Source organism: Artibeus jamaicensis, unplaced genomic scaffold, assembly GCF_021234435.1.
Source record: "Artibeus jamaicensis isolate MK-2021 breed Jamaican fruit bat unplaced genomic scaffold, CSHL_Jam_final scaffold_660, whole genome shotgun sequence".
NCBI classification, from domain to species: domain Eukaryota; kingdom Metazoa; phylum Chordata; class Mammalia; order Chiroptera; family Phyllostomidae; genus Artibeus; species Artibeus jamaicensis.
This window is the reverse complement of record NW_026522052.1, coordinates 6732059-6759988: the sequence shown is the minus strand read 5'-3', so window position 1 is coordinate 6759988 and position 27930 is coordinate 6732059. Positions and strand designations below refer to the sequence as shown.

At 48.9% G+C, this 27930-nt stretch overlaps 1 protein-coding gene across 8 annotated transcripts in view; it reads right to left on the bottom strand.

The window, feature by feature from the left end:
- NFRKB (nuclear factor related to kappaB binding protein) overlaps positions 1-27137 on the bottom strand; it is a 34227-nt gene extending 7090 nt beyond the window's left edge. The window contains exons 1-23 of one of the 8 annotated variants that reach the window (XM_037134149.2): positions 27037-27137; positions 25958-26001; positions 24744-24899; positions 22008-22209; positions 16337-16464; positions 15476-15650; positions 14869-15006; positions 14226-14299; positions 13321-13405; positions 12773-12953; positions 12414-12522; positions 12060-12186; positions 11755-11820; positions 6206-6285; positions 6053-6099; positions 5131-5191; positions 4581-4755; positions 3653-3759; positions 3116-3239; positions 2850-2929; positions 2483-2703; positions 2113-2383; positions 1306-1518 (exon numbers count right to left, since the gene is read on the bottom strand). In XM_037134149.2, coding sequence (XP_036990044.2) covers positions 1306-1518; positions 2113-2383; positions 2483-2703; positions 2850-2929; positions 3116-3239; positions 3653-3759; positions 4581-4755; positions 5131-5191; positions 6053-6099; positions 6206-6285; positions 11755-11820; positions 12060-12186; positions 12414-12522; positions 12773-12953; positions 13321-13405; positions 14226-14299; positions 14869-15006; positions 15476-15650; positions 16337-16464; positions 22008-22209; positions 24744-24878 — 2799 coding nt within the window. In that variant the 5' untranslated portion in view covers positions 24879-24899; positions 25958-26001; positions 27037-27137. Of the gene's footprint in view, positions 1-1305; positions 1519-2112; positions 2384-2482; positions 2704-2849; positions 2930-3115; positions 3240-3652; positions 3760-4580; positions 4756-5130; positions 5192-6052; positions 6100-6205; positions 6286-11754; positions 11821-12059; positions 12187-12413; positions 12523-12772; positions 12954-13320; positions 13406-14225; positions 14300-14868; positions 15007-15475; positions 15651-16336; positions 16465-22007; positions 22210-24743; positions 24900-25957; positions 26002-26450; positions 26807-27036 lie in introns of those variants that run through there. The other 7 variants (XM_037134153.2, XM_037134154.2, XM_037134155.2 and 4 more) reach the window with 7 other exon arrangements.
- Between the last annotated feature and the right edge of the window lie 793 nt (positions 27138-27930).

Below are 27930 nucleotides of genomic sequence, written 5' to 3'. Positions count from 1 at the left end.
CACCCTTTCCTCTCCTGGCCGGCCATAGAGTCTCCACACCTCAGCGTTCTCCATCTCAGGTAATTATCACCATTGACCCAGTCATCACTGGAGCCAAAAGCCACAGTGTTGATCTGGACACCCCCTTCCCTCAGACCCCGTATCAAACCAGCAGAAAATCAGACCTGACCCCCGCACTCTCACCCCCTATGATGACCACTCACAGGAAGCCAGCATGACCTTGCCCCTGGTCCACGGCAACCGCCTCCAACCCGGTCTCCCAACCCCACTCCTGTCCCCTCTAGTCCGTTCTACACAGCAGCCAGGGGCAAGCAAACTAGATCGAGTCATTCTGGCGCACAATCCCTCCATGGTTCCCTATCACAATTGAATTAAAGTCAAAGTCTGACGCGATCTAACCACTGGAAACTTCTCAAGAAACCATGTTCCAACACTTTCACACACGTGCTCACTAGGCCTCAGCCACCACTGCTTTCCTGTCCCCCCACATACCCGTGACTCAAGGCATCCCACGTGCTCTTCCGCTGCCTGGGACGCATTACCTCCAGCTCCCTCACATACCACTCCTCAGGCCTTCTCCGGTCACCCCAGCTGAACTGCCCACTGCACTCCGCACCTGCCCACTGACGCTCACAGCCCCGACTGCCCTGCCCCGGAGTAGTACCCACTGCCCGCTGGCTCTGGGGAAATATGAACCCCACAAAAGAAGGACTTAGTCTGTGCAATATACCACTAAATCCCCAATATTTTTGACAGTGCCTGGCACGCGCAAAGTACGCAATAAATATTTAATGAAAGAAATGTTACTTCACCATTACACAGCCCCATTGCACCTGTAAAGTGGGGACGACCAAACTGCTTGCTCCGTGGTGCTGAGAATTAAGTTACTTAACAGCCATGAGGCAGTCAGCTCAGTGCGAGCACTAGCTGCTGTTCTGCCTGACAGTTCAGTTCTTTGAGGTCAAGTGGCTAGCCTTGCATGTTCACAACCAAAAAAGTACAAATACAGTCTTTTACCACCAGTGAACTGGAACGTCAATGAAGCATATAAAGTTATATCACAGGCTTTAACTTAATTCATGGAGGGTTCCCTCCCAATTCAGAAACTCAGCTGCTACATGGTGAAGTAAACGGAAAGCAGCGGCGGAAGCCTCTTCAGCAGCTGCAAGCTTGCACTGCCCATGGCAGGAAGGCATTCTTCAAATGCCTGCGCACTAAGGATCGGAGATCCCGGAGATCTCCTAGAGATCCCTGGAAATCCCCGCTGTCCTCTGCCTCAGGACAAAGGGGTCGGTCCCCACCCACCTGCTTGATAATGCTCTGTCCACTGACGTTCTGAATGACGGCGGCTGTGGAAGCACCCGGTGCAGAGGTCCCAGGAGAACTCGAGGCTGGCTTGCTCGCAGGGCTGGCTGTGGCAGGGAGGCTTGTCACCGTGAGCCCCGTCTGCCCAGGCGCCGGCCGCTGCACGGTGGCTGCTGCCGTCTGGGCTTTGACTGGAACGGTGGCCATTACTGTCTAGTTCAGAGCATGAGGCCAAGAGCTTAATCAGACCCTAATGCAGATGGGCACGCCCCCCGCAGGGTGTGCCTCTGCAAGCACTTCTAATTTAACCGGGCTTCCCGAGCACCAGTCTCTAAAACGGACACGTGAAGTTCCCGTGCTTGTGAGCACACCTTTCACGTTCAGGATGATCCCACATGGAATACCCCACGCCTAGATACTGCAGACAAACAGTACACCCCTTTTACAGTGCAGGACGCTGAGACTGAGGACTTCTCTCTAAAATTGCACGACTAGTCAGTGGCATAGCTAAGTCTAGAGGCACATCAGACAGAGCCTGAGACTCAGGAGCACAGGCCTGGACTTCACCCCACCTCTGTGAGGCCCCTAACATTAATTATACTGCTGGGTAAATCACCAAGCTTCTCAGAAGTTCTGATCCGCCACATGGAAAGCAGGACTCCTGGAAGCTCTCGCCGGGCCGTAAACGTTAAACAAGTTGTGTAATGAAGACCCTCATCAGTAGACGTAACGTAAGGGCCCCTCAGTCCTTGCCCAGACTGCCCATCGTGCTCGCAGCCTGCGGCAGGGTCCGCTGCCCTTGCTTACCTGGGGCACAACTTTGGTCTGTGTAGCAGTGGCTGGAACACGCATCTGAGGTCCTGCTGGGTTCGGTGGCAGTGTCTGTGCTGGCCCAGCTGACTGCTGAGTCACAGCAGGAAGGCTAGGCTGGGCCACCACCCGCACCTGGGGCAGGCTGGCTGAGCCAGAGTGGCCCACGACCCGGGCCGTGGCCTGAGAGCTGGGTGGTGTCTGACTGGCCGACGGGGAGAGCATCGTTCCCAGCTGTGGCATTGTGGGTGAAGACACCAGAAGAACACTAGGAGGAAATGGGAGGCAACGATGGCCAACTGACTCAGGACGTGCACACAGGAGGACTTCGGAGGGAGCAGGCTAGAGGAAGAACAGAGGAGCTTACCCGGAGCTAGACTTAGCTGGTTCGGAGACAGGAGCAGGGCCACTTTTGCTGACCACCGAAACTGGCGGAGGGGAGATAGGAGTGGCAGGCAAAGCTGGAGTGGTGGGCGTCACAGGTGTGACTGGGGTGGGTGGCATGCTGGAGTCACTGAGGCTCATCTGGCTCTGTTCAGAAGGGCCACTGCTGAGGACCTTCATTGAACTCTCCTTGCTATTGGACTTCTGTACGTGGAAGATGAAGAGAAATTCACATGCAGACTTAACACAGGTGCGTGAAAGGGAGGTATGGCCCACGGCTCCAGACGCACTGAGCTACGGGAAGGCCTCACTTCCATCTTCCTTGACACCGCTCTGAGGGAGTCACTTACCACCTTAGACGACGGCTTAGGTTTCTGCTGAAGGGCTTTTCTGGCTTTAGCTGCTGCTGCTTGTGCTTGGTGAATCCGCTCTGCAAGCAAGGGCAGAAGCTTCAGCAGTAGTTTAAGCACAGTGAGAAGGGGGGGGTTCATTAAGAGCCCAGGCTTCGCTGGGGGCTGAGCCCTGCTTAAATGCCACTGAAAAGCATCCTGGAATTGGGGCAGAAGGTCAGAAGCATCCCTACACTATCTGGACGCTACCCAGAGGCCTCACACACCGAACTCTTCCTCGCTCCTGTCCCGATGCAGGTAGATCCACAGCTTCCGTCCAATGTCGTATTTCACACATGGGTCTTTTTCGTAATGGAGCCGATCCAGTGCGCCACTCACTACTGTATTCACCTAGGAACCAGAAGCAAGGGACAAGGGACAGGTCAGACTCGGACACCAGAGAAAAGCTCTGAGTGTAAGTCACAGTTGCTGAGCTGATTATGTCTCAGTGGTGGGGCAGCACTCCCAAAAACTCACTGGGAGTCACATGCCCAAACAGGAAACACTAAGGTTCCTGAAAGACTGAGCTGCCAACCCTTGAAGGCGACAATGACCTCAGACCCTTAGAAGCTGTAAGAAAGCTCAGAGTCAAATTTGTGCTTCACTGGCAGCAAAAGTCTCAGGTTATCACTCTTCACCTGTCTTGAGACACCCTTCTTCCCTCTTCATTCAGTTTTTAAAAACTTAAGTTATTGTTTATTTCCTGGTAAGTTTTCTGAATTTCTTTCTGGAACAAAACAAAAATAACCTCTTCTCCATCCTACCTGAGTGCTGGTGACATCTGGGGCAAGAAACTGGGAGTCCTTGAGCAATTCACAGATCTCTGCCCGCGTGCCTTCTCCATTAGGCAGCCGAGCCGCCGCGTCTCGAACTGGTGGCATCAGGAAAGGAAGAGCCCGTGAGTCAAGCAGGGCTGCGCGGAGGAAGCCTTCCTCTCCTGCTGCACGGAGGAAGCGCCCCGAGGTCTCTCTGCCTCTCTGGCTGCAGCACTGGGCGGACACTGCCCTCTAGGGGCGGCCCCTATACACTCGTCACCCTTTCGGCTGAAACCAAACATGACCCCTTGGGACTATTATAAACATAAGTACAAAACCACATATTGTTAGTGCCAAGATGTTATGAGAGAAATCTGATGTTCTCACATCACGTGACAGCTATTGCAGACAACTCAAAACACCGTTTCCACACATCACTATTTGGAAATTACAGGAGTTATAAGATCTGCTGCTAGATCTCGTCACTTAATATCATAAAAAGATAAAATATTTATGCATAAAAAATTGGTTTTAATATTTTAAAAACTCTTTTAATATGACTGGTTTCTCTTGTGACTCCACACATAGTATGTTATACATTTAAAGACCTAATTCTGAGAAGAGGCCCAGAGGTTTCACCAGACTTGTAACACAAAGGCTGAGAAGCTCAGGTTGAAAGGAGTCAGTCTGGAGGAACCCAATCCCCATACCTGTCCTAACTGCTTACCTGTGAACAATTCCTGTAAGAAAACAGACTGAGTGCAGACTTCAGGAAAGAAACACTAATTCTGGATAAATCTCTGGGGGCAGAAGCCCCCCCCACACACTCCAAAGCTTCCTAAAGCTGCACCTGGCCCTCAGAGCTCTCCCGTGCTGTGTGGTGGGGGGCGGGGGCAGAGAGCACGCACAGCTGGCCCGAGAAGGAAAGCAACCGCACCCAGTGACAGGATGGTGACATAGGCAGGCCGGTCCGAGCGCAGCAGGGAGTGCTCCCGTGCCTTGTTGAGGGAGGTTTCCTTGTCGAACACACCCTTCACAGGCCCCACCACAGACTCGAAGCCGTGCATGCGGAAGGTGAACGCCTTATGGGGCTGGCTGTATCTGCAACGCTCCTGCAGAGAGCAAAGGGACAAGGCTCGTACGTCAGAACAGCGCGGTTCTCTCTAGGGCTCCCTACCAAAGGGTCAGCCTGCAGAGACCCCACATGAAGCAAACAGGCTACTCCAACTAGGAATACCGAGCCACCGACAGTGGGGAAGCATGGTCCCCAAAGCCCGAGCCGCTAGCCAAGGGACAAAAAGGCAAAGAGAAGTGTGTTTTGCTAGCTAGAGGAAAAGGCCATCAAAACATTTTTCATCCCTTACACCATTTCTGCCCTCGACGGACAACCCCAACCAACAGCATACCTAAGGTTGCAGGTGTGAATTTCCTCTAAGAAAGTGGACCCGAGAAGAGCCGGCCTGCAGGGCCTCCCAGCTATTTCTTACCTGCTCCTGAAATACTCGTTTTTCCTCCCCGGTACTGGGCCGCACCACATAGTCCGTTCTTCTGGAACACAAAGAATTTGGGGGAATCTAAAAAAAGCTGAACTCACAAAAACAGGGAGTAGAACAGCATTTTTACCAAGGGCTGGCAAACGGGAGAACTGGGCAGACGGGGGTCAAAGGGCACAGACTCGCAGCTCTGAGCGAGTAAGCCCCAGGTGGCCGGTGCAGAGCGCACTGACCACAGTTAGTAAAGATGTTCGTTCCACAGCTGGGAGCTGCTGAGAGAGACCACACACATTCCCACCACACACCCCCAAAGCCGGTAACTACGTGAGTGACGAATGTGTTAACTAACCTTACTTCAGCAATCATTTCACAATATATACATGCATCAAATCAACACAATATTGTACGTCAACTGCATTTCAATGGAACTGGGGGGGAAAACAGGGGACTGCCCCAGACTGAAAACAGTCACATGAGGCGCCGTGACACACAGAGCTCAGGACCAGACCAGAGGTCAACAGACCTCTCTTCTCGCCCCAGTTGTCCTAACCTTCAGCCAGTCACTTAAGCTCTTGCCTCAACTTCTTTACAGGTAAACCGAGGGAGATGGATTGGATGAGTCACTATCAAGTAGGTACACGCAGGAGGGGAAGCCAGGGGAAAATGTCCACCCACAGGGCAGATCACACCCCCCTGAGAACCCCCCCAACTCAGAATCCTTTGCTCAGGGAGCCACGTTTATCAATGGGAGCATGCTGCCCTCCTGGGGCGCGCTGAGGCAGGTGAGCCCCGGTGCACCCTAGGATCGCTAACGTCCCCCACAGCTCTGGCACGCTGCAAAATGTCAGAAAACTATGGTGGTACCGTGAACAACGGCTTCACAGGATACCCCCCACTGTCAAAGAATCATACTCACACCCGAGGGACAGGTGTTGTGGCATCTGTGCCATCTTCATGTTCCTGCTGGAGAAAAGGAAAATGTGAACAGGCAGATGAACTAAAGAATTCTGGCTAACGTGAGGGCTCTGGAAACCCAATGAGAAAAATCTGCTTTCTTTAAAAACCATACCTTGCAGAACACCTGGTCTTTGGTTTCTAGCCACAGCTGGAAGAGTGCAGCTAATTCCTTTTCATTATCTTGGGACTGGCCTATCAAAGGAATTAAAAGACAAAAAACAATAATAAAGCAAACTAAGGTGTTACTCAATCTCCCCTTCTCCTTACTTGCTGTGCTTCTGCCACATGAAGCGGCTCTGGACGCGCAGCCGCGGCCCTCCGCACACACTACCCACTCAGCCTGTCCGAGTGGAGGGCTTCCATCGCCACTGGCCAGGCCACCCTTTCCGGGCGGCCCCTAACTAAATCACTCACTCACTCACTAAGTATTTGCTAGCAGACAATGAGTGCTGGCGAGGACGTGGAGAAAAGGGAACCCTAGTGCACGGTCGTTGGGAATGCAGACAGTGCAGCTGCTGTGGAAAACAGTGTGGAACTTCCTCGAAAAACTAAAAACGGAACCGCCTTTTGTCCCAGCAATTCCACCGCAGTGAATATACCTTAAGAATCTCAAAACACCAATACTAAAGAACTCATGCTCCCCAATGTTCATAGCAGCCTACATATAACAGCCAAGTGCTGGAAACGGCCTAAGTGCCCATCGGCAAATGAGTGGATGAAAACACCCTGGTCCATTTACACAATGGAATTCTACGCACCAGAAAGAAAGAAGGAGCTCCTACCCTTCATAACCACATAGATGGAACTGGAGAGCATTATGCTAAGTGAAGTAAGCCAGGTGGTAAGAGACAAATACCACATGATCTCACTTTATAAGAGAAATCTAATGAACAAAATAAAGTAAAAAGCAAAACAGAACCAGAGGCATGGAAACAGGGAACAGACTGGCAGTGGCCAGGGGCAGGGTGCACTTGGAAATGCTGGAAAGAAAGGGAAGGAACTAGTCAAAAAACATGTATGAATGACCCACAGACATGGACAACGGTGTGCGGACTGATTATGGGAGCAGGGGGTGGGATGGGTGGAGGAGGGCAAAGGGGGAAAAATTGGGACAACTGTAATAGAACAATAAAAAATGAAATAAAAAATAAGTGTTTGCTGAGCAGCCGCTGTGTGCCCCAGTGCATGCTCGGTCAGTTAGTCCCTCATGAGGTTTACAGGCAAGTGAGGAAAGAGCACAGAACAAGTAAAACTGAAAAGTGGCAGGTGTCGCAAAGCTCACCCTAGGAAAGTTATCCTGTCCTTGGAGGGGTGGGGGTTGGAAAAGGTTCCTTCTGGCTAATGAGGGCACAAAGGCACCACCCACAGGGCCCAGCAACAAGGACGCCGAAAGGCAGGAGAAAAGCTGGGCTCCCCCTGCCCTGCCTAGAATGAGACAAACACTTGGCCCATGTCCTCCTCCGCTATCACTTTGTTTCTACTCCTGCTGTGGCACCTGTCACATGAGGGTGCCTATGTCTCCTGCCCAGACCAGCCACCCCAGAGACCAGTGTCACCCAGGTCTGGGCAGCCAGGAAAGAAAGCACCAGCCAGGGCCTAGCCTTCTCCAAGGCTGCCAAGGTGACCTCACCAGGTCTCCTACCTATTTTCACTAGTCAGTGCACAGTCCCACTGCCCCAGGAAACTCTGGGCTTTCTCACCCTGCACAGCTCCTCTTACTCCCCTTCTGCCATCTAGAAACACGACTTTATAACCAGCAAATTCTCCTACAGCCACGCCTTCTTCCCACGACACTTCCCCCACTTCCCTGTTCCGTGTCACTTCCGGTTCTGCCTGACCTTTCTGCTTCTGGACATGCTGGCTACTTGCTCCCTCACAGCCACGCCCCTCAGAGCTGAGCTCTGCTCTCAACCCTGTAACTGACTCCAGACCATTTTTCTCCAACTCTTCTGACACATCAAAATAAAACAAAAGCTGGTCCCTACGGCTCTCACCACCCACCTGTACCCACCCCGTGCCCCGCCCCTCGCAGGTACTTCCCAGTCCGTCCTCCCCATAGTGTGCTGGCCCACCTTGCTCCTCACCTGCCACGCCCCCACGGAAGGCCCACCCAGTACCCTGATCTCCAGTTCTGTGACCTCAGAGACCTCCTCCCTCCATCCCAGCCCAGCCCAGCCACTAGTTCCCAACACCAGATGGACTGTGTCATTACCTCAAACTGCTCCATCTTCCAAATGCCTGATCCAGTGTTCCTCAACCCTGGCTATACGTAAGAATCACCCAGGAACTTGTAAAATACCCAGGCTTGGGCCACACCCCAACAATTAATCAGAAGGTCCACAGGGAAGGCCTGGGCAGCAGCATTTTTCAGAAGTTCCCTCCTGACTGCAGTGTACGGCCAGGGCTAAGGTCCTTTATACTAATCCACATATTCTGCCTCCCGACCACCATCACTGAGACTCCATCCTTGCTTAGCTCCTCCCACCAAAGCACCACCTGGACCCAGAACTGCTCATCCACTCGTCCGATCCCACCAGCCTCCTTCCTTCACACGGCTCTCCCTGTTCAGTCTACAGCCATCATCTCCACGATTCCCTCACCAACACAGTACTACCTACCACCTCTGCTCTCCTGTCGGCAGCACTCCCACCCGCACTACCCACAGTCTCCGAGCCCCAGCTCAGACAGCTGAGGGCTGCCAAAGAAACATGCAAAAAAGGTAACAAACGCCACTACCAACGAGCGACAAGCAGTCTCGCTGGCCCCAGCAATGCCCGGCTGTCTGACGTCGTCTCCAGTCAGCTGCTCTTCCAGGCTCTGTGCTGACGACCGCCCCCCTCCTCTCCGCTCCCTTCTCACTCACGACTCGCACCCTCACCCCTCTCACCTACGACTTTAACAGCACAGCCACCGGACCAACCCCCTCAAGATCCCTACGATAAAGCCTGCTGGTTTGAACCCATCGTTTCCACCTATTACAAGTGTGCCAATCCCATCACCTCTTCTCATGAATGTACGTAGTCAATTTTCCCTGCTCTCCCCTATCCACAACCTTTCTTCCCACTGTACCCTCTCCATCAACACTCAGGCCCGCCCAAAATTTCTTCTCTGGCCACAAGTCCCTGTACTATCCTCCCCTCCCCGGCTAAACCTCTAGAAAGAGTGGTTTAGATGGTCAACAAAAACTGAGCACCTTTAGAATGGAGCGGGCGCTGCTGCGCCGGAACACTGCCTTACATGTCTGCTGCCTCAAACTTCGGAATGTTACAACTGAGCAAAATAACGTCTGGCCTGGGCCTAAGCAACCTTGTTTCCCAAAAACTGTTTGCAAAGATAACAAGACAGCAGTCGTTACAACTACTGGACTGAGGACTGCCAGTTACTATTGCTAAATTAGCTTATCTGAACCAAAGGAAATACCTTCCTTCTACTAATGTGATTGCCCCCCCCTTCCGATAAATACTCATTGCCTGTGTGTCCTAATTGGAACGTTACCTGGGCTTCTACCTGAATCAGTGCTTCCCAAATAGCTATTCTTTTTTTTTAAATCTCAAATAAATTCTTGTTGCTCTCACTTTAAAAGGCTTTTATGTTGAGCTTAGTTAAGGTCCACCATCTCCTTAACCAGTGTGTACAGATAAATGTTCAACTGGCTGCAAAAAAGGAGCCCTGACTGGGAGCATTTGCAGATCTCCACAGTGCACATCAAGGGTCAGCTAATTGGCCACCTGTTTTTGTAAATCAAGTTTTATGGCCACACAGCCAGGTCTGTTCATTTACATACGGTCTTAGGGTTCTTCGCACCGTGATGCCAGGGTCGAACAGATGAAACACAAAGCATCTGGCCCACAAACTTAAAATACTTATCATCTGGCTGTGTCCGTTTGCCACTGTGGCATACGGGTCCCATGATGGCTGATGTCAAGCCCCCAGCCTGATGGAAGGAGCCGTAGTCACCTATTACAAGTCGCCTTCAGCTCGCCACTGTCCACAACACTCGTCTTTCCGATAAGGTATCACTCTTACAAGAAATTCATCATTTCTTCCGGGTCTACGAATCTGGTCTTTATCTTACCGAACCTTTTAGAAACAACCAGGGCTAATGACCACTCCCCAGTTCTTGACTCTCCCATTACTGGGCTTCCAGGATTCAACCATCCGTGGCTTCCTCCTGACTCTACAGTCACCTCCTCTCCCGACACTCGCCCACACAGCCTCCTCTGCCCCCCAGTTTCTCAAGGCTTCATCCGTGGCCCTCCATTCTCCTCATTTAACACTTTCTCCCAGTGCCTTTAACTTTCCATACTCTGTATACACCGACGACTCTCTACACTCGACTCTGGTCTAGATTCTAAACCTGTGTATCCTACGCCTGTTCAGTATCTCCACTTAAGTGCCTCGAAGGCAGCTCAAACTCGGCAAACCCAAAACTAAACTCACGGGTCAACTCCCACCCTTACCCGTGGCAGGCCATCTTCCACAGCTGCCTACCTCGATAAACGAGGCCTTCCTCCACTGACTACAAATCTAGTGCAGGGAGGCCTGACGGCCCTCTTCCCCCACTCCCACATCCATTCCAAACCAAGTCCGGCACTTTCCCCTCCTAAAACCTTCTTCAATTTAAATTCCCTTCCCCCAGGTCATAGATGATTATCATCATCTCTACATGGGCCTGTGTGACCTTTAGGGACCGAATCTTCCCTGGCACCACCGACCTACACTGCCCCCTCCATCTGGAATGCCCGACCCTCCCGTCTGCCTGGCTCCTTCCTAACCATCATCCACATCTCTGCTCACGTGCTCCCTCCCCAGGCAGGTCCTCCCTGGCTTGCCTGCACCAATGCCTCACTATACGCCTATCCGTTTTGGTACCTTCCCCTTGCGGAACCTATGAGTCTGGTAGTTCACTTGAATGACTGTTTGTTCCGCAAACCTTAAACCCCACGAGGGGAGCACACTGTCTAAAACTTGCAAACCATTATATCCCCTAGCACCTAACACAGTGCCTGACACCTAGGTGCTGACTAAATGTCACAAAAATGGATGAAATCTAGTGCTCTCACGGTCTCCTTCTCCATTCATCTCCTCAGACTACCCAAGTAAAGAGAAAGGTTTATGAATCTCAATACAAAATCCACACTGATTTTTCCTCTTACCACCATCACCAGGTAACAGTCACCAAGTTACTACAACTCAGAGAGAAAGTGGAACTTTGTAAACTTCAAACAAAAGTAAGAATCCAGTTCCTGAAAGAGCTTATTCGGAGCTGTCCAGCACCTTGCTGCACACTGTACTCAATAACAAAGCCCGTTTTAGGAACGAAAAATAATGACATTATCAAGAATTAATCTAAAACAACAGGTACAATGAACATAAACATCGATCCTACTGTAAAATGCCCCTGCGTATTTAAATGTAGCCACACCAGAGTGCACCGTAATAGAAGGCCTATTCCGTCTCGGTTTCAGTGAGCCCAACCCAATGGGGGGAGTGCAAGGGGTGAGATTCGGACCCCGAGCACCGAAGGGGCCTTTTATTTAATACTGCTCTTTTTAACCTCCTACTGGACTACAGTACTGATTGGAAGACAAAAGAAGACTGGGGGAGGAAATGAGAGCATGAAAACCCAGTGTTAAGGGTAGATAATTATAAATTACTTACCAAGCAATTTCCATTGCTGGGTTTTCTCTTTAAATTCAACAAATGGAGAAAAACTGGAAGGCACGGCTGTAAGAAATGGGCAACACAAGCCACACAGGTCAGAGTGCTAAACTCAGAATAATGAATACCTCTGAGCTCTCGGATAACTTCTGAATGTTTCATGGTGTATCAGAAGAGCAGAGACCTCCAAAGCATGGCATTATGCAAAGCCATAAGGGTTTAAACCAGTAAAGCTGCAGTGTACTATCAGAATTAATCAGATAAGGGGGGGAGGGGTAGTGACCATACAGAAAAAAGCTCCCTACCTCGGCTTTCGCCAGCAAGATACTGCAGGGCCGGCAACACCAACTCCGCCCAGTTGGGGGCTGTGGAGAACCAGCTGTTGAGGGAGCTGGCCGGAGACGACTGCCAGTCCAGCACCCGCTCCTCGAGCTGCGGGAAAGCAGAGGCAGACCCAGTTAGAGCCCCGCGCTAACCAGCCACTCCACGGATGTGCCAGAGCAAGCTGGGGTCCACCTGTCCAGTCTGCCCAAGACAGAATGCAAGTTAGCTGTGGCCTTGGGAGCAACCCAGAGTGCTGCTTGTCTAGCTACAGAGCATCAAAAATTTCTACAGTTTGAAAATTCTAAAGTACATTATGACTTTCCCCAAACTCTTACCACAGGAAGGCTAGACTGCCCCTCCAGCAGCAAGATCTCCAGCAGAAGAGAGAAAAAGCTAGAAGATATTTCATTGATTCCAAGGCAAGGCTTGAGGTCCTCTAGAGGCCTAATGAGGGAAGAAAAACGTGAGCACAAAAAAGACCCAACAACACATCCCTAGACTGGTTTAGGCTCCCGAGCCTCCTGTCAGTCATAAAAAAGGTCGGTGAAGAACCACCACGCAGTTCCCCTAGCAGGACCCCCTCGGACTCTAGGCTCGGGGTTCAACACAAACTAGTCCACACCAGCACCATCACTGGGCACACCCTGAGGGTTAATCTTCCACCCACAGGCAAGAAGCTCTTCGGCCCACTCACTCCTCCTTGATAGCGGGCACTGCCAGCGGAGACGGGGCCTGGGAGAGAGGCGGCAGCCCCTCGGCACCGCTTAGGGGCTCAGCCAGATCCTCTGCCTCTGACTTGATGGTTTTTAACTTCTTCTTCTTCTTCTCCTCTTTTTCCTTAACCTTTTTCTTAAGGACAGCCAAGTCATACAGGGCTGGGAAGAAAAAGCAACACAAATCATAGAACTGCATTTCTACATCAGGAAGTGAGAAGTTTCAGCTGCATATTACTTGCTCAGGCTCACCAGTAAAAGAAAGACAAATCTCAAAAATAAGATACTCAGTTTTGTTTACTGAACCCAGAGAATGATTTGCAAATTAACTTAAACAGTTATTAAGGAGCCCATAATGATCTGCTGTTCTGACTTTGTATTACTATCCACCCATAAACCCATAGAGGCAATAACAAGACAATATCATCAGCAAGACGAAAGCTATGATTTCATTCATTTTCAACATGGAGGCAGGCTCAGGAAATTTACCACCTCCAGACGATGGCGCCCTACAGCGGATGTCCTGTACCTGCTAAAGAACCTTTCCTGCCAGCGTTCACTCGAGTCATGATGTCATTGAGAGTCAGGTCCCCCGTCAAAAGGTCCGGGTGGTCCTAGAGTAACAGTTGAAGAGTTGTTATGGAAGCCCAAATACAAAGCTCAAACTACTGGAGGTCTTGCCAATATATCCAACAGATACTTAGATGTTACGTGCGCTTAAGGAAATCATGTTGAACTAAAAATATACACAGATAAAAACTGTTCTTCATAACGAGCCAAAGGAGAGCCCAGTTCCAACCTTTCTATTGTACTGCATTTACCGTTTATAAAGCTCGTTCACATTCCTTATCTTATGTGTTCTTCAAATAGTCTTGTTAAATACCATACTTTAAAGTCTGAAAATGGGACCCAGAGGAATGAAGGGATCTGCCCACCACCACAGGGTAAGTGGAAAAGACAGGCAGAGAAGTCAGCTCCGACCTCGGCTATGGGACCCTTCCCAGACCACCACTCTGCCCGAGGCAGACGGCCCTTTCTTCCTCCCCTGTCCTCTCTGGCTGGGCTGCACTGGAACTGCCTTGAGTTGAGGGAGTAACAGAAACAGTAAAAAGGGGGAAGAGCACTGGATCTGACTCAGCTCTGCCACGTACTAGCCGCAGGGCCAAGGACAAGCTCCTTCGCCTCTCTGAGCTCTGCTAACGTGGACATGATTCACACAGTGGTCTTGAGTGCAGATTAAATCAGACACTACGTTAAGCAGGCTGTATAAAGTCAAAGCACGTGTCTTCTCACATCGCTGGTTCCCCTGTCCTCTAACAGTGATAAGGAAGCAGAAAGAAAGTTGTGACTACCTGTGTCTTCCCTACAACAGCCAACCCAGAGATTTCACACTGACAACCGCTAGTGACCACACGCACCCTCCCCCCGTCTTACTGGTTGGCGTTTCCGCTTCTCGTGGTGCTTCTTTAACATTATCTTCAGGTCACTGTCCCCCAGTTCTATTTTATCTGAGAGAAAATGAACCAAACCATACAGACTAGGTCATTCACCCACATGACGCTGAAACATAAGACTTCTCTCTCTGGTCACCTGGGATTCAAAAGGAAGGTGTTTCTGAGTGTCCCTCTGACTACTGCCCTACACGCACCGACAGTCCTGAACGGCCACAGGTCAACTCTTCAGTGTTTCTACACGTCAGTCAGTACCAGTGACCTCAGTGACCCAGCCACTCCTAAAACATACTAAAGGTTTCACACTGTACTCTGATTCCTAGCCCAATTAAAATCCCCTAATTTCACAGGCTCTGGTCACCCCTTTTGTTCTATTATTAAGTTGTCCCTTAGTATCGCTATTTTAAGATTCTGCTTTAGCCCAAAATACCAGCTGATCAACTCTTAAAAAAAACTTGCAAAGCAAAAAAGGGAAGGAAGGAAGGAAGGCTTACCTACTTGTTTTATACAGAAACTTCTCCCCATTCTCCCAGCAGGTAAAAACCTAGCCCCGGCCGCCCTCTGGGAGCGCTCTCGAGTCTCCCTCCAGAGGCCCCAGAACGCACATAGCACCAGCGAGTTCTCACCTGCAGTCTTCATATCCGTGGTTGAAAGCGTGGGCACCACCCTCAGGGGCACCGCAGGGCTAGGAGAACGTGCCGGAGAGCTCGGAAGCCACGAGCTGAGATCTTCAAAAGAAAATTTTTCTTGTAAATCCAACGTGGCTGTGGACTCCAACAGGGGAGATTGGGTAAGTGGCCATTTGGGTTCAACAAAGGCAAGCCAACAACATGGAGGCCAGCGTTCCACCATTCCTTTCTGACCCTTCCCCAGGCGAACGGAAGCACACTGAGGCCATTTAAACGGCTCTTCCAGGAGGAGAGACTTCAACAGAGTGGTGGGGTCGCACTGCGGCGGGCCAACAGTCACTACTACTCTCCTGTGGGGGAAAAGCGGTTCTCTCGAGTGGCACAGTAGGGCCTGCTGCGGAGAGCCCTGCCACGCAGGGGTCCTCTCACCTACGCTCCAGCGCCACTTAGGCTCCCAGTCACACCCACCTAGCAGGAAGGCCCGCCCCCCAGGCAGACGAGTGGGACTGCTTCTCTGCTGGGGAGACATACGGCTCCAACCCAGCAACACATGCGAACCCAAAGCCCCGGCCGCCCAACGTGCCCCAAGCCTGCGGCCACTCACCCTCTTCATCTGAAGACAGGGCTGTGTCGCCACACTCCTCCTTCACCTCCCTCAAGATCTTCAAGTAGCGCTGCTGGGTCCGCCACTCCCGCTCCTCAGGGGTGCGGGACGGCGAAGGGCGCTTCTGCCGGAAGGAAAGGGCCGGGCCGCTCTGACGGGCCATCTCCAGGAGGTCCTGGGAGGGGACCAGAGAGGGGACCTGTCATCACCGAAAGCCTGGTCTGGTCCGTTCCCGAAGTCTGCATTTTCCTGTCCTTGTTTAACACGCTCAACTCTCTCCCTCTAGATCACAAAGAAGATGCACGTGCAAGTGTGCTAAACAAAATGGGCCTATTTTGACTATTACATAGAAAAATTCTAAAAGTGAATGTTGACCTGCTCCACTAAAAATGAATACTCATTATATTCAACACTAGACACCCATGTTGCCTCCCGAAGCTTAAACCACTTAGAGCCGGAACAACTCCGGTCCAGCCCGGGGCCAGACCTTGGGGCGCTGCCTGCCTGTCGGGTCACCCAGAGTCCCCGTGCGCTCGCACACGGGTTCCAAAACAGCTGCCTCTCCTACTAAGCCACAACAGCTCTGAAAGCCACTGATCTGTCTTGGTAAACACTGAAGCCAGGAGACTTCACCAAGTCCAAGAGGTACCTTTTTATTACTGTCTCAACACCTCTGAAATCAGAGTCCATCTTCAAACTGATCACAAGATAGGCTAATACAGCCGAATTGTGTCACGGCTCAACTGGCAGTGGTTTGTCCTTAGTGGTACCTTTCGTATTTTGTACCTGAGCCACTCCGTGAAGTCACGCGAGCTGTGAGTCCACTGCCCACGTCCCAGAGCCGGCTCCAGCACTACTTACACTGCGGGACGCCAGGATCTGCTTCAGCAGCCGATGGAAGTACTGCTGCTGGGAGCTGAGGTATCGCTTGTACTGCGACTTGAAGCACAGCTGCCGATACTTGACCACCTCGGGGTTAAAGTGTCCATCTTAAAAAAGAGGTACAACTATATATACACCAGGCAACAAACATTTAATCTGTGCTTCAAGTGTAGTGAACTCTGCTAAACTGGAATACAGTATTGGGAGGGGGAGATAACATCCATTTACATGGAGCCTGCAGTCCAGTGGGAGAAATAGCAAATAAACAGGTAAACAGATAAAGAATATTCAACTCTCTTAAGTACTATAGGGAAATTAAGAGACCTGCAAGGGTAAGGAGAACTGAATCAGGAAAGGGATCTTGAAAGAGTAATACATAAAATGAAGCCTAATTAAAGCAACTGTTGCAAAATATCGACAACTGATACATGTAGGTGAAAGGTGCATGAATGTCCACTGTATTAGTTTTCAACTTTTCTACATGGTTAAAAGTTTTCATAATGAAACACTGGGAGAAATGTAGAGTATATGGGAATTTAAAAAAAGAGAAGTGACAATGGGGAGAGGCAAAAAGAACCGCATGTGCTGAAGTGGGCCTCGAAGCACGTTCCGACCTTTAAGAAATGTATGATGGCAAAAGCAGAGTGGGTCGTGGCCAAGTGGCACGAAAGGACCTGGGAAGGTGGGCCGAGATCCAACCAGACAGAAACGTGTAGGTCATGGCACGGATTTTACCCTACATGCAATGAAGACAACTGGAAGGGTCTGAAGCAGGAGAACGACACGGCTGAGTGAGAGAAAATCTGCGGCTGCGGTCCGGGTGAGACACAACGGTGGCTTGGCGCAATGCTTTCCCTTCACACTCGGTAAAGGCCAAGACCCCAAAGGGGGCCCGCAAGGCCCTTCTCGACCTGCCTCGCGCCGCCCGGCCCCGACTTCTTCCAGTCTCCCTCGTCCTCTTCTCCACCCCCAATGGCCTCCACGCTGTCTCCTCAACAGGCCACCTGCCCTACTTTTTTGAGGCCTTTGTACTAAAAGCTCCCTCTGCCTACAAAGCTTCCTGTTAACACACAGTATCTTCACGGATTACTCTTTCAGCCTTCGTGGGGTTTCTGTTCAGATGGCACCTCACTGGAGAAGCCTTACCCAAATTCCACATCTAAAACAGCTCCTTCTCCGCACTCTAGTCCCAATACCCTTATTCTGTGTTGCACTTAAACCAACAAACGCTTGCTTATTTATCATGTTTTTGTCTATTAGAAGGTAAGGTCATTACTCTATCTCCAGAACTCCAAAGAAGTATCTGGCATGAATGAGCTGATTAGTGAACAGCTAAATGAATGGAAGCAGGGAGACCTGGGAATACATTTCTGAGGGGGAAAGATCAGAGCTGCTGACAGTCTGGATGCTGGGGCAAGAAGGGGAGCAATGGAGAGGTCAGCTGAGCACGGTCCCTCAATCACTGAACATGAGCTGCGGGTGCCACTGCCAGGGACAGGGAGGCCTAACAGAGGCCCACTGGGGACACATTAGATGTGGGCAGGCAGGCTTCGATGGGAACAGAGAGGGAAAGACTGCGAAGCTCATCTCAGGGAGCTACAATAAGGGCTCAAAGCACAAGGTGTTCCTTTTCTTCTCCAACTGCCCTAATAGTGTCCAAGGTAACTAGTAGCTACACACACTCAGAACCATACCTGACACCTAACTGCCGCTACATGAGGGCCCTGCATGTGTTAACTCATTTAATCTGCCTAACAATCCCATAAGGAAGGCACTACTAAACCCTCATTTCACAAATAAGAAAACTGAGGCACGGAGACGTGAACTAACTTGCCAAGGTCACACAGCTAGCAAACGGGGAAGTCAGGTCTGACCACAGGTAGCCTGGAACTCCCAGAGCCCAGCTCTGCACCACCTGCTACACGGCCTGTTGTAGGGAAATGGGGAATCTGACCTTCAAGAAATGGGCCAAGGGTTTAACGTGGCTAATGCTGTTTGATGCACAGAAATGGGACTAATGTTCTACTTCTTTGTCTGTGCTTCTTCAAAGTTGTATTACTTCGCTCTTTAGCTTCCCTGCCTTTCAGACAGTCAATAAATGCCATACCTCTGTCAAAATAACATTTAGGATACGGCGAGTTAAATACTTAAATTACTTTAATAATAATTAAATCAATAATTAGTTAACAGTTTAAAACAGATTAGATTTGTTTAATTGCTTTCACTGTTCTTCATGTGACTACTGGGAAATCTGAAACTGAACACAGGGCTCGGTCTCGTGCCCGCTACTGGCTGGACGGCAGCGAGGCGAGGGGAGACAGGGAGCCCTGCGGTTGCTCCGCGTGAAGGTAGATACTCCACCAAGTGATGCTCTGAGCAGCTCACTTTGGCAGCCATGTGAGGGTGGCTGCTGCAGCAGCCATAACAGGAGTCATCGTGACTCCTGTCCTGATGGGGTGGTGACTGCATGGAAGTGGCAAGTGTGGAAGTAAGGATGGGACCGGAACAACAGTGACAGAAACCGTGAGTGGGAGAGGGGTTAGCCGAGAAAGAGGGCGGGAGTCAAAGGCCCAGGGGGAGATGCAGGACACGAAGAACGCCTGCTGCAAAGGGGAGAGAAGTGTCAAGATGGAGACAGTGGCTGAGGCATCCAACACTCAGGTTGCCAAGAAGGGAACTAAAAAGCATCTGCTGGTTTGGAAATTCCACGTTCATTAAAAAGACACAGAGCAGGGAAAAAACTTCAATGATTTAATAATAATTACAGTGGTTCTTATTGGACAACTGGTGAGATACAATGTAACCATGTGCCAGTGTTAAATTTCATATTCCAACACAAAAAACTTCTCTACTTTCTGTATTTTTTAATATAATCATTTGTGGCTATGTAAGAGAATGTTCTTGTTTTGCAGAGATTAATACTGAATTAAGGGGTGCTATGTCTGCAATACTCTCAAATGGTTCAACAAAATTAATAATACAGTAAAACCTCAGTTCTCAAATTTCATTAGTTTCAGAAGGCTGGATAAGAAGTGATTTGTTCGAAAACCAAATCAGCTTTTTCCCATTAGAAATACAGGTTTCAGCAGGAAAGGGTTGTTGGGTCAAGAACCTAAGTTTTATCTGACAACTGAGACGTTTTTCTGTGAACAACTTGTTCAAGATGGGAGACGTTTGAAAACCAAGGTTTGACTATAACAGCGATAATATATATGTAAAGATAAGAGTAAACATGGCGAAGTGTTAATAATTGGTGAACCTCGTGAAGGGTGTCTGTTATACATTCTCAAAACGTTTCTGGGGGTCTGAAATTTAAAAATCAAAGATCAAAAGGGGAAATAAAAAAAGATCCTGGTGGCAGCAGCAAGAGCAGGCCTGCAGGCCAAGAGGGAACAGCCACTGGGCTCAGGGCAGAACACTGCAGGGGCAGCTCCAGGCGCCTTTCCAGGAGTCTGGAGATAAAGGGAAATGACAGAGGAAGATGAAGGGGACAGATGGGGAAGGACTTCTTTGAGCATGAGACCCTGAACACCCTACGGACTGGAAAAGAGCGAGTGGAGTGTACATCCAAGCCGAGAGCATGCACGGGCCAGAGGACAGGTAGTGGAGCAAATGAGGTCCCAGAAGAGGTGACCGACAGAAGGATCAAGAGCAGGTGTTAATGTTAAACAGAAGGGAAAAATCCTCCCTCTGAGAGAGTCACATAGGTCAGAATGGAAATGAACTCAGTAAGCTGGGGTGGAGGCTGGGAGTGAGAAGCTGGAATTTATGACGAAGGTCCTTCCCTTTACGAAATAGGAGGCAAGGGAGTTTGATAAGCATTTAGAACTTAAGGGAAAGGTGAATGTTTCAAAAAGAACCAGGAAACCAAGAAAGATAACCAAACGTGCAAGAATATCAGTAAGAAATGATAGCTTGCACCTGAAACTATTAAAATATTTTATGTTAACTGTAGTTAAAAACAACTTTTCATTAAAAAAAACCACCAACGATAGCTGAGCTAAGACTGATAACCATAATAACCACAGTAATGCGACTGTCTTTGGCAACTGTGGAAATGAACTATGACACTGGGCAGGGGAAACGTGCAGAATCCCAGCTGTGACACTCCTTGTCTGTACCCTTACCAGACTATTACATCATTCTGGGGGAAGACACGACAGCAAAATAGATGGAGGTCACATTACGGAAGGTCCCTGACGTGGCTCCTCTAACTAAAACCAAGGAAGCCCCATTCGAAGAAATGGTTTATTCCCAACCGAGACCCCTGGCTTCCGTGAAGTAAACCTTTGCCAACCACAAAGGGGAATTCCTCTCTAAACTAATAACCCACCAAAGGAGAGAATGCTAACCTTAAAACCGTACGATAGTGAGGTTTAAACGGCGCTTGCAGCTGTCCAGTTTAATAAAACTTGGGTTATCCAGTTTAAGCAAACTTAAGGAGACACACTGTCCTCCCGGGGCCTCCTTCCAAAGCTGCTTCTCCCCGGGAAGGGGAGGGGAAGAGGCTTCCTCTGCTTCTCTCCACGGGACAGAGAAAACTGTGACGTAAGAGTGGTTCTAAACCGTTTCCAATCCCCAGTGCAATGACCGATTCGGGAAAAGAATCATCACTAGGTGCTAAAATCAATGAGTAAAACAAAGGCTTTTGGGAAATAAGAGTATTACATGGTCCCAAACGTATCACCCCACAGAGTGCTTCTTAATCACAAAGAAAAAAAGGCACCTCACAAACAGTAGGTGTGACAGACCTCACTTAAACGAGGGACCAAAAACGGCATCACCGACACTGGACAAACTTAACATCGTGTGCCTTCTGAAATGATGGCAGAAAAGAAGAACACTTCCCACACAGCGTTCCCAGCAGAAACGTTTAACCCCAACCTAATCGTGAGAAAACAAGAAGACAATTTCCCAGAAGACAGGATGTTCTACGTTTGAGGGTCCTAGGCTCTTCAAAAACATTAAGTGTTTTTGAAAGACGGGCAAACAGGGTAGAGGGCACCAGACCCAGGAAGCTAGGAGACGTGCGATCCAAACACAACGTGTGAACCTTGACCTGGTCTCGGATTTAAGAGGCAACTACACGGGACATTTGGGAACAACCGAGAAAATCTGCACATGGGACATTCTACGATACTACTTGCTGCACATAAAAGGTCTCGGTGTGGTAACAGGAGTGGGGTCACGCGGGAGAATGTCCTTGTTGAGATACATACATGCTGAAGTACTTGGCTGTAGTGTCATGTTTTCTGCAGCAAAATGTATGTGATTCAGACACACATACATGCATCTAACACACATGCGTGTAAGGATGCAAACAGTAAGCTATTAAAAACTTTCAAAGACTAGTCATGAAGGTGCCTCTAAGATATCAGTAATGTTTTATTTCTTTATCTGGGTGGTACTTTTACATAGCTGAGTTCATGTTATAATGAATCATTGAGTAATACACTTACAATTTATATATTTCCTATATAGTGAAAAATGTTATTAAAAAATAATGGCTTAAACATCAGTGTTGCACACAAAACCACTGTCAATACTTGTACATGTGAATAAATAGAACAAAATGAAGGAAGGCTTATTCACCTGCGTGAGTGTGCTCCCACCTTCCACCCTCTCAAAAACAGACCGCTGAGCTACGCACCACGGAAGAGCTTCTGGGCGATGTGCAGAGGGTTTCCAAAGCGGAAGTTCTCCCCACTGAACAGGGCCAGGATGAGCTGGCTTTGCTGCTCAATGTCGTCCTCAGGGAAGCGAGGCAGAAACTGCTGGAGGTGTTCGCGCTGAGAGTCACTCAGTACTTCTTCCCACGTGGAGAGGCTGACCACATCAAAGAATATCTCAGGCTGGGAGAATAAGGAAAAGCAGGAAAAAGCAAGTAAGAGGGAAAAAAGGTCTTTAATTCAGTTTTTAGTGTATGAGTGGTAAAATAGACATGACGTAAATTCACCACTTTATCCACTTTTAACTGTACGGTTCAGTGGCATTAAGTACAGTCACAGTTACGCCCCATCAGCACCATCCAAGTTTTAAGTTTCTGACACAAAATGAAATTCTACTGACAGCAAGTCAATTCTCAAAAGTGAAAGATTTGTAAAAACCACATATAAACCAAAGTCTTATACCAAACAGCAAACAGTAATTCACTGGAAAATTATCTCAGTAGAAAGAATACCACTGGGAAACCATTTCTGCCAGAAAGGGACATGATGGCAGAGGTCGGAGTTCAGCTTTAAAGGAGTCACAGGGAAGAGTTAATACGGGAGGATAGACCCTGAGGTGCTGAGGTCACCTGCTAAGTGAGAAGCTGCAGGATGCAGTTCACTTTCAACCCGACAATTACATGCTGGGTGTCTTCCGTGTGCTAGACACTGAGACAGACTAGTACTGCATACATATTGTCTGGATGTGCGAAAAACGAAACACCAATTACCACGCAGTTTAAATAGTTTACCTATAAGCACATAAGAGAAGCATGCATCCCAGACTAAAGGTTTCAGAGAACACCTACCCAAGGAAGTGACATTTTAGATAACAAGGGACAAGGGGGAAAAAAAAGGATGGTGAGGCAAAAGGGTTAAAAATCCAAGAACAATAAGGATTCAGGCAATGTGTGGCTGGCATGCGGACAGGGAAGGAGAGGTGAGGCGAGGCAGCGGACAGCAGAAAGAGGAGCGAAGGCCCTGTAAACAGGTTAAGGACTTGTGACTTTACCCTAAGGTCAACAGAGAGCCTCCGGAGGGTTTAAGCAAGAGACAACTGGAAATCCAACCACCTCTTAGGTGTCTCCATGTGCATGCACCAAAGCGCCTCAGGTTCAGTGTCCAACCTCTTCCCCTACAAACCTACTTTTGCTCCACTTTATTCCTCACATCTCGGAGTCTGGCATAAAGCAGGTTTTCAAAACGAGTGCTTGCTGACTCAATGACATAAGGAGATTTTCTTGAAAGAGTATGCAGAGTAAACACAGGACGACATATACCAACTTTAGTACTTGTTACTTCAAGTGGGAGAGGGACTAAGGTAAGGGCAAAGCAGTGGCTTTAATTTTATCTAAAATTTTTTAAGGATTTTATTTATTTAGTTTTAGAGAGAGAGAAGGAAGAGAAACATCGACTGGCTGCCTCTTGCACACGCCTGACCGGGAACCTGGCCCACAACCCAGGCGTGCGCCCTGAATGGGAATCAAATCAGTGACCTTTCACTGGCCCTGGCTGGTGTAGCTCAGTGGATTGAGCACGGGCCTGCAAACCAAAGTATAGCAGTTCAATTCCCAGTCAGGGCACATGCCTGGGTTGCAGGCCAGTTCTCAGCAAGGGATGCATGAGAGGCAACCATATATTGATATTTCTTTCCCTAACCCTTCCCCTCTAAATAAATAAAATCTTAAAAAAAAAAATCAGTGACCTTTCACTTTGTGGGATGATGCTCAACCCACTGAGCCCCATGGGTCAGGGCTAATTTCATCTAAAATGTTCGATATATTGTGAATGGAAAATCTGAACCAAATATGAGTAAAAAGTTATCTCCTAAAACTGGATGTTGTACAGATGAATGTTTTATGATGCTCTATACCTACCTTATGCTTGAAATACAGCAAAATAAACAAGGTAAATAAATAGGTGTTTTAGCACACCTAGTGCCTTGCACATAAGCACTTAGTCAATGGTAGCCATCTTAATAATAATGCAATTAGAGCCTGCCTGTGAAAGTGGTCAAAGCATGCTGATATGCTACCCCAGGGCACATACTAATAACTGATTAGACCAGAGGGTTACCTTATAGACATAGATAATACATTTGGGTTTGGTTTCTTTTTTCTTTTTTTAATTTGATTTATTTTTAGAGTGAGAGGAAGGGAGGGAGAAAGGGAGAGAAACATCAATGTGTGGTTGCCTCTCACATGGCCCCCACTGGGGGAACTTGGCCTGCAACCCAGGCATGTGCCCTGACTGGGAATCGAACCGGCGACCCTTTGGTTCACAGCCCACGCTCCATCCACTGAGCTACACCAGCCAGGGCTGGGTTTGGTTTCTTGATTCAAAATGTGGGTAACCTTTTTAATGCAAAAATACAAATAATTCTACTCTTAAAACCTAAAACTTCTTAATAATTGCTGAAAATTATCATGTTAAAATTAGGGCTCTATAACATATTACCAAGTTATGCTGAGAGATTATTAATCATGCAGAATGTAGCTTGTGATTTCTTCCTTAACCAGATTATTGAACAGACTCTACACATACACTCAAGACACGAGATCCCTCTGACCGCAATGCAGAAAATGAAACAGAAGAAGCAGAGAAGACTGAGAAGGTTTGTAGTGGCAGCTGTGGGGAAGATGACAGGAGGAGACATTGGTGGGGACACGGCAACTTACATCCTCCAGGAGGTCTTCAGGCAGACTGACCCTGGTGTCCCCCAGGAGGCAGTCCTCCATGATGCGTGTGCCGTGGCCATCTCCACATGGACCCAGTTCCAGGGGGTCTGTCAGCATGTGGTCCAAGGAATCCATTGTTTACGTTCCACGGGTAATCTAGACAAATATACGCAGTCAAACCTTAACAGGGAAAGGCGGAAGTCCCAGGACCTGACTGACACGCGCCTTCAGAAACTGCTCGGGCTCAGAAAGAACTCGATGGCAAATCTACCCCACATCGGATCCTCACACCCTGCTCTTCTCCCTCCCTTCCAACCACCGAACGCTTGTCCGGACTGTCAAACCTGATCAGACCTCTCGTGGTTCAGAACGTGTCTACAGTAACTCCCAAATTTACAGAATTTCTTCTACTTTCATTTCACACATAAGCGAAATGAGCCTCGATAAACAGATCAACAGGGTCCATAATTTAGGAGTTCCCAGGTCAATAACCTCTCCTCTATAACATGATGTCATTTTGTTTTTTGTTCCTTCACAGAAGAAAATTTACTGAAAACCCACACAGACTAATAAATCAGCCACTAACAATAAGTGGCTGATTATTTGGAAGCCTTTTAAGTACTAGGACTTTCTTGTATGTATCTCATTTAACTCTTACAACTGTGTTAGACAGGGTTATTTTATCTATTCTATAGTTATTAAAAGGATCAAAGTAGATAAATAACTTGCCCAATCCCAGAGCTAGGACTGAAGTTCAGGTCTACCTGACTGCAAATGCATTTCCTAACTCTATACACAATACGTCATACATAAAATTCCAATTTAAATCATGAAAAGGGAGCATCTTAATATGACTTCATTAGTCCAAGTAAACTCCCAAGGCTCCAATAAAGTAGTGAGCACCACCTCCAGATGGTCCATCTCGTATTTGTACCCACATAAATGTAATGCTATTTTTCTCTTTTCTGTAATAACTGAACACAGATGGTCACCTTTAGAAAAGTACACATGAGGACATTTCAGAGAGCATTTCATAAAGCTGATGGCGAGAACCAGTCTAAAGCTGAGGCCACGGTCTGCACACACCGAAAAGGAACAAGAGCTTAAACTCCATCACCCTAAGTCTCTACGTCCTATTCCTACTAAACGGGCTAACAGGTGACAGTCAAAATGCCATACTCCTCTACTCTCAGTGACTTTGGCCCAAATCTTACCTCACCAGGTGTCAATGAAGGGTAGTTGGACCAATCCCGGATTCCTGCAATAAATAATCTCTAGATGGGTGACAGTTTATATGGCGTAATATAGTCACGTAACAGTAGTTAATATAATGACTTCTCATTCTGAAACTCTCAAACATAAAGTCTATAAAATGACTACTAAAATAAGCATATTTCCACTAGATTTTTTCAAGTCATCTTGAAGTTTCAGATCTATGTACAATCCAAAAGATAGTGATGATCAAGTCAGTTGGGTGGCCCCCAAGCAACTGTACCCCTTTCAGCCTTGGTGAATTACAATATCCTGGACATTCCCTGTGACTAAGTAACTGAAGCAGGTGAGAAAGCAAGAGACACAAGCGTTAAACAGAAAACAATGAAGAAGCCACCTGATGCTCAGACTAAAGTCCTCCTAAAAGAACGGACAGAACAGGGTCGCGGCTGCAAAGCCAGTGCTCTCTACCCGACTCTTCAGAAGATCACCTACCTCCGCATCACAGCTCTCTCACAAGTGTCTTCAATTTGGGAGATGTGGAGCTAAATTTAATCTTATTTAAGTGGTAACCTTTGTCCTGCTACTATTCTGAACAGACTGTCCAAATACCAAAAGCAGGAGCTGCGAGAAGGTTGGAACCCCGGAAGCCAAGGAGTTCCAAGTCTTGTGGCTTCTGGACCTCTTTTCTACACCAAGCAGACCTCTCCCAACGCCTTTTCCTCTGCACCTGGGCTAACCTTTCCTCCAGGACCCTCCCCCCAAAAGAAGCTAAGCCCTAGGCTCCTTCCGGAGCCACCCCCTACTCCAAATCCGTCGCCAGCGGCCAAGCCTTCCCTAATCAACACCTTCCCAGCCCCAGGCCCGAGTCCCGCCCCTCTAAACTGCACCTCAGCGCCCTAGGCCCCTCCCCCACACCATACCTAACCCTAACCCCCACCCACCCGAGCCACCCAGCTCCTACAGGCCCACTCTCCAGCCTGGAGCCTACCGACGCAGCAACCCTCGGAGACCTAGGCGCTCCCTCCCCCCGCTCCCCAGCAACAACTTAACCCTTTAGCCGGACAGGGCCCGCCCTCACCACTGCCACAGGACTGAGTCTCGAAGCCCGCTGCGCTCCTCGCCCCGCGGGCTCCTGGACGCGCTCGCTCCCGCATAGCGTCTCTGTGCGTGCACGCTCCGGGCTCCGTCGACGGAAAGGGTGGGGCCTGGAAATTGCAGGGGGCGGGGCTGCGCTGGGCGGGGCCTGGAGTGTCGCGGCGCAGGGCGGGGCCAGAGGGTACCCTCGGGGAGTGGGCGGAAGATCGACCAGCTAGAGCTCTAGCGGGTGTAGGTTAAGGGATGCAATTTGCAATTGGCCTTAAGGTCTCACCAGGTTTATGTTTCCGGAGATTAAAGACAGTGTCGGTAGTTTTTACCTGGCAGGGAACTGAGGCTCCAAAACCCGAGTGACTGAATGCAATTTTATTAGGTGAGGTTTGCAGAGAGCATACCCCGCTCCAGACACCGTGCTAAGCAATTTCTGTCCACTATCTTTGTACTACAGCTGTATTTTTTTTAGTACTGTGCACTATTAGTTTCTATTTTATAGTTGAGGAAACAGCGGTTTCTCGAGTTTCATTGAGGAGTACGCGGACTCCAGCCTAAACCCCAGTATGTCCCCATTTCTCTCTCCGGCCCCGGGCCCTAGATGTTCTAAAAAGTGCATACAACGAAGAAATAGTTTTAACTAAACTGAATACATTCCTCAAGTCCCTTTCTTCATATTCACTGGCTCTTAGAACGGCTTCAGACAGCACAGCGACTCGCACGAGTGGTGCAGAGATCCTCCTGTTCTTGAATTGTATGCACCTACGTCAGAGAAGCTGGAGGGCCCCCTAAATGTCCCTCCCTTGATGGGAAATAGTGGCTTTTTAATAAAGCCCCGTCTCTGCTCCCCTGCTGGCTGCCAGCCTGCTCTTAGTTCCTGTTAGAA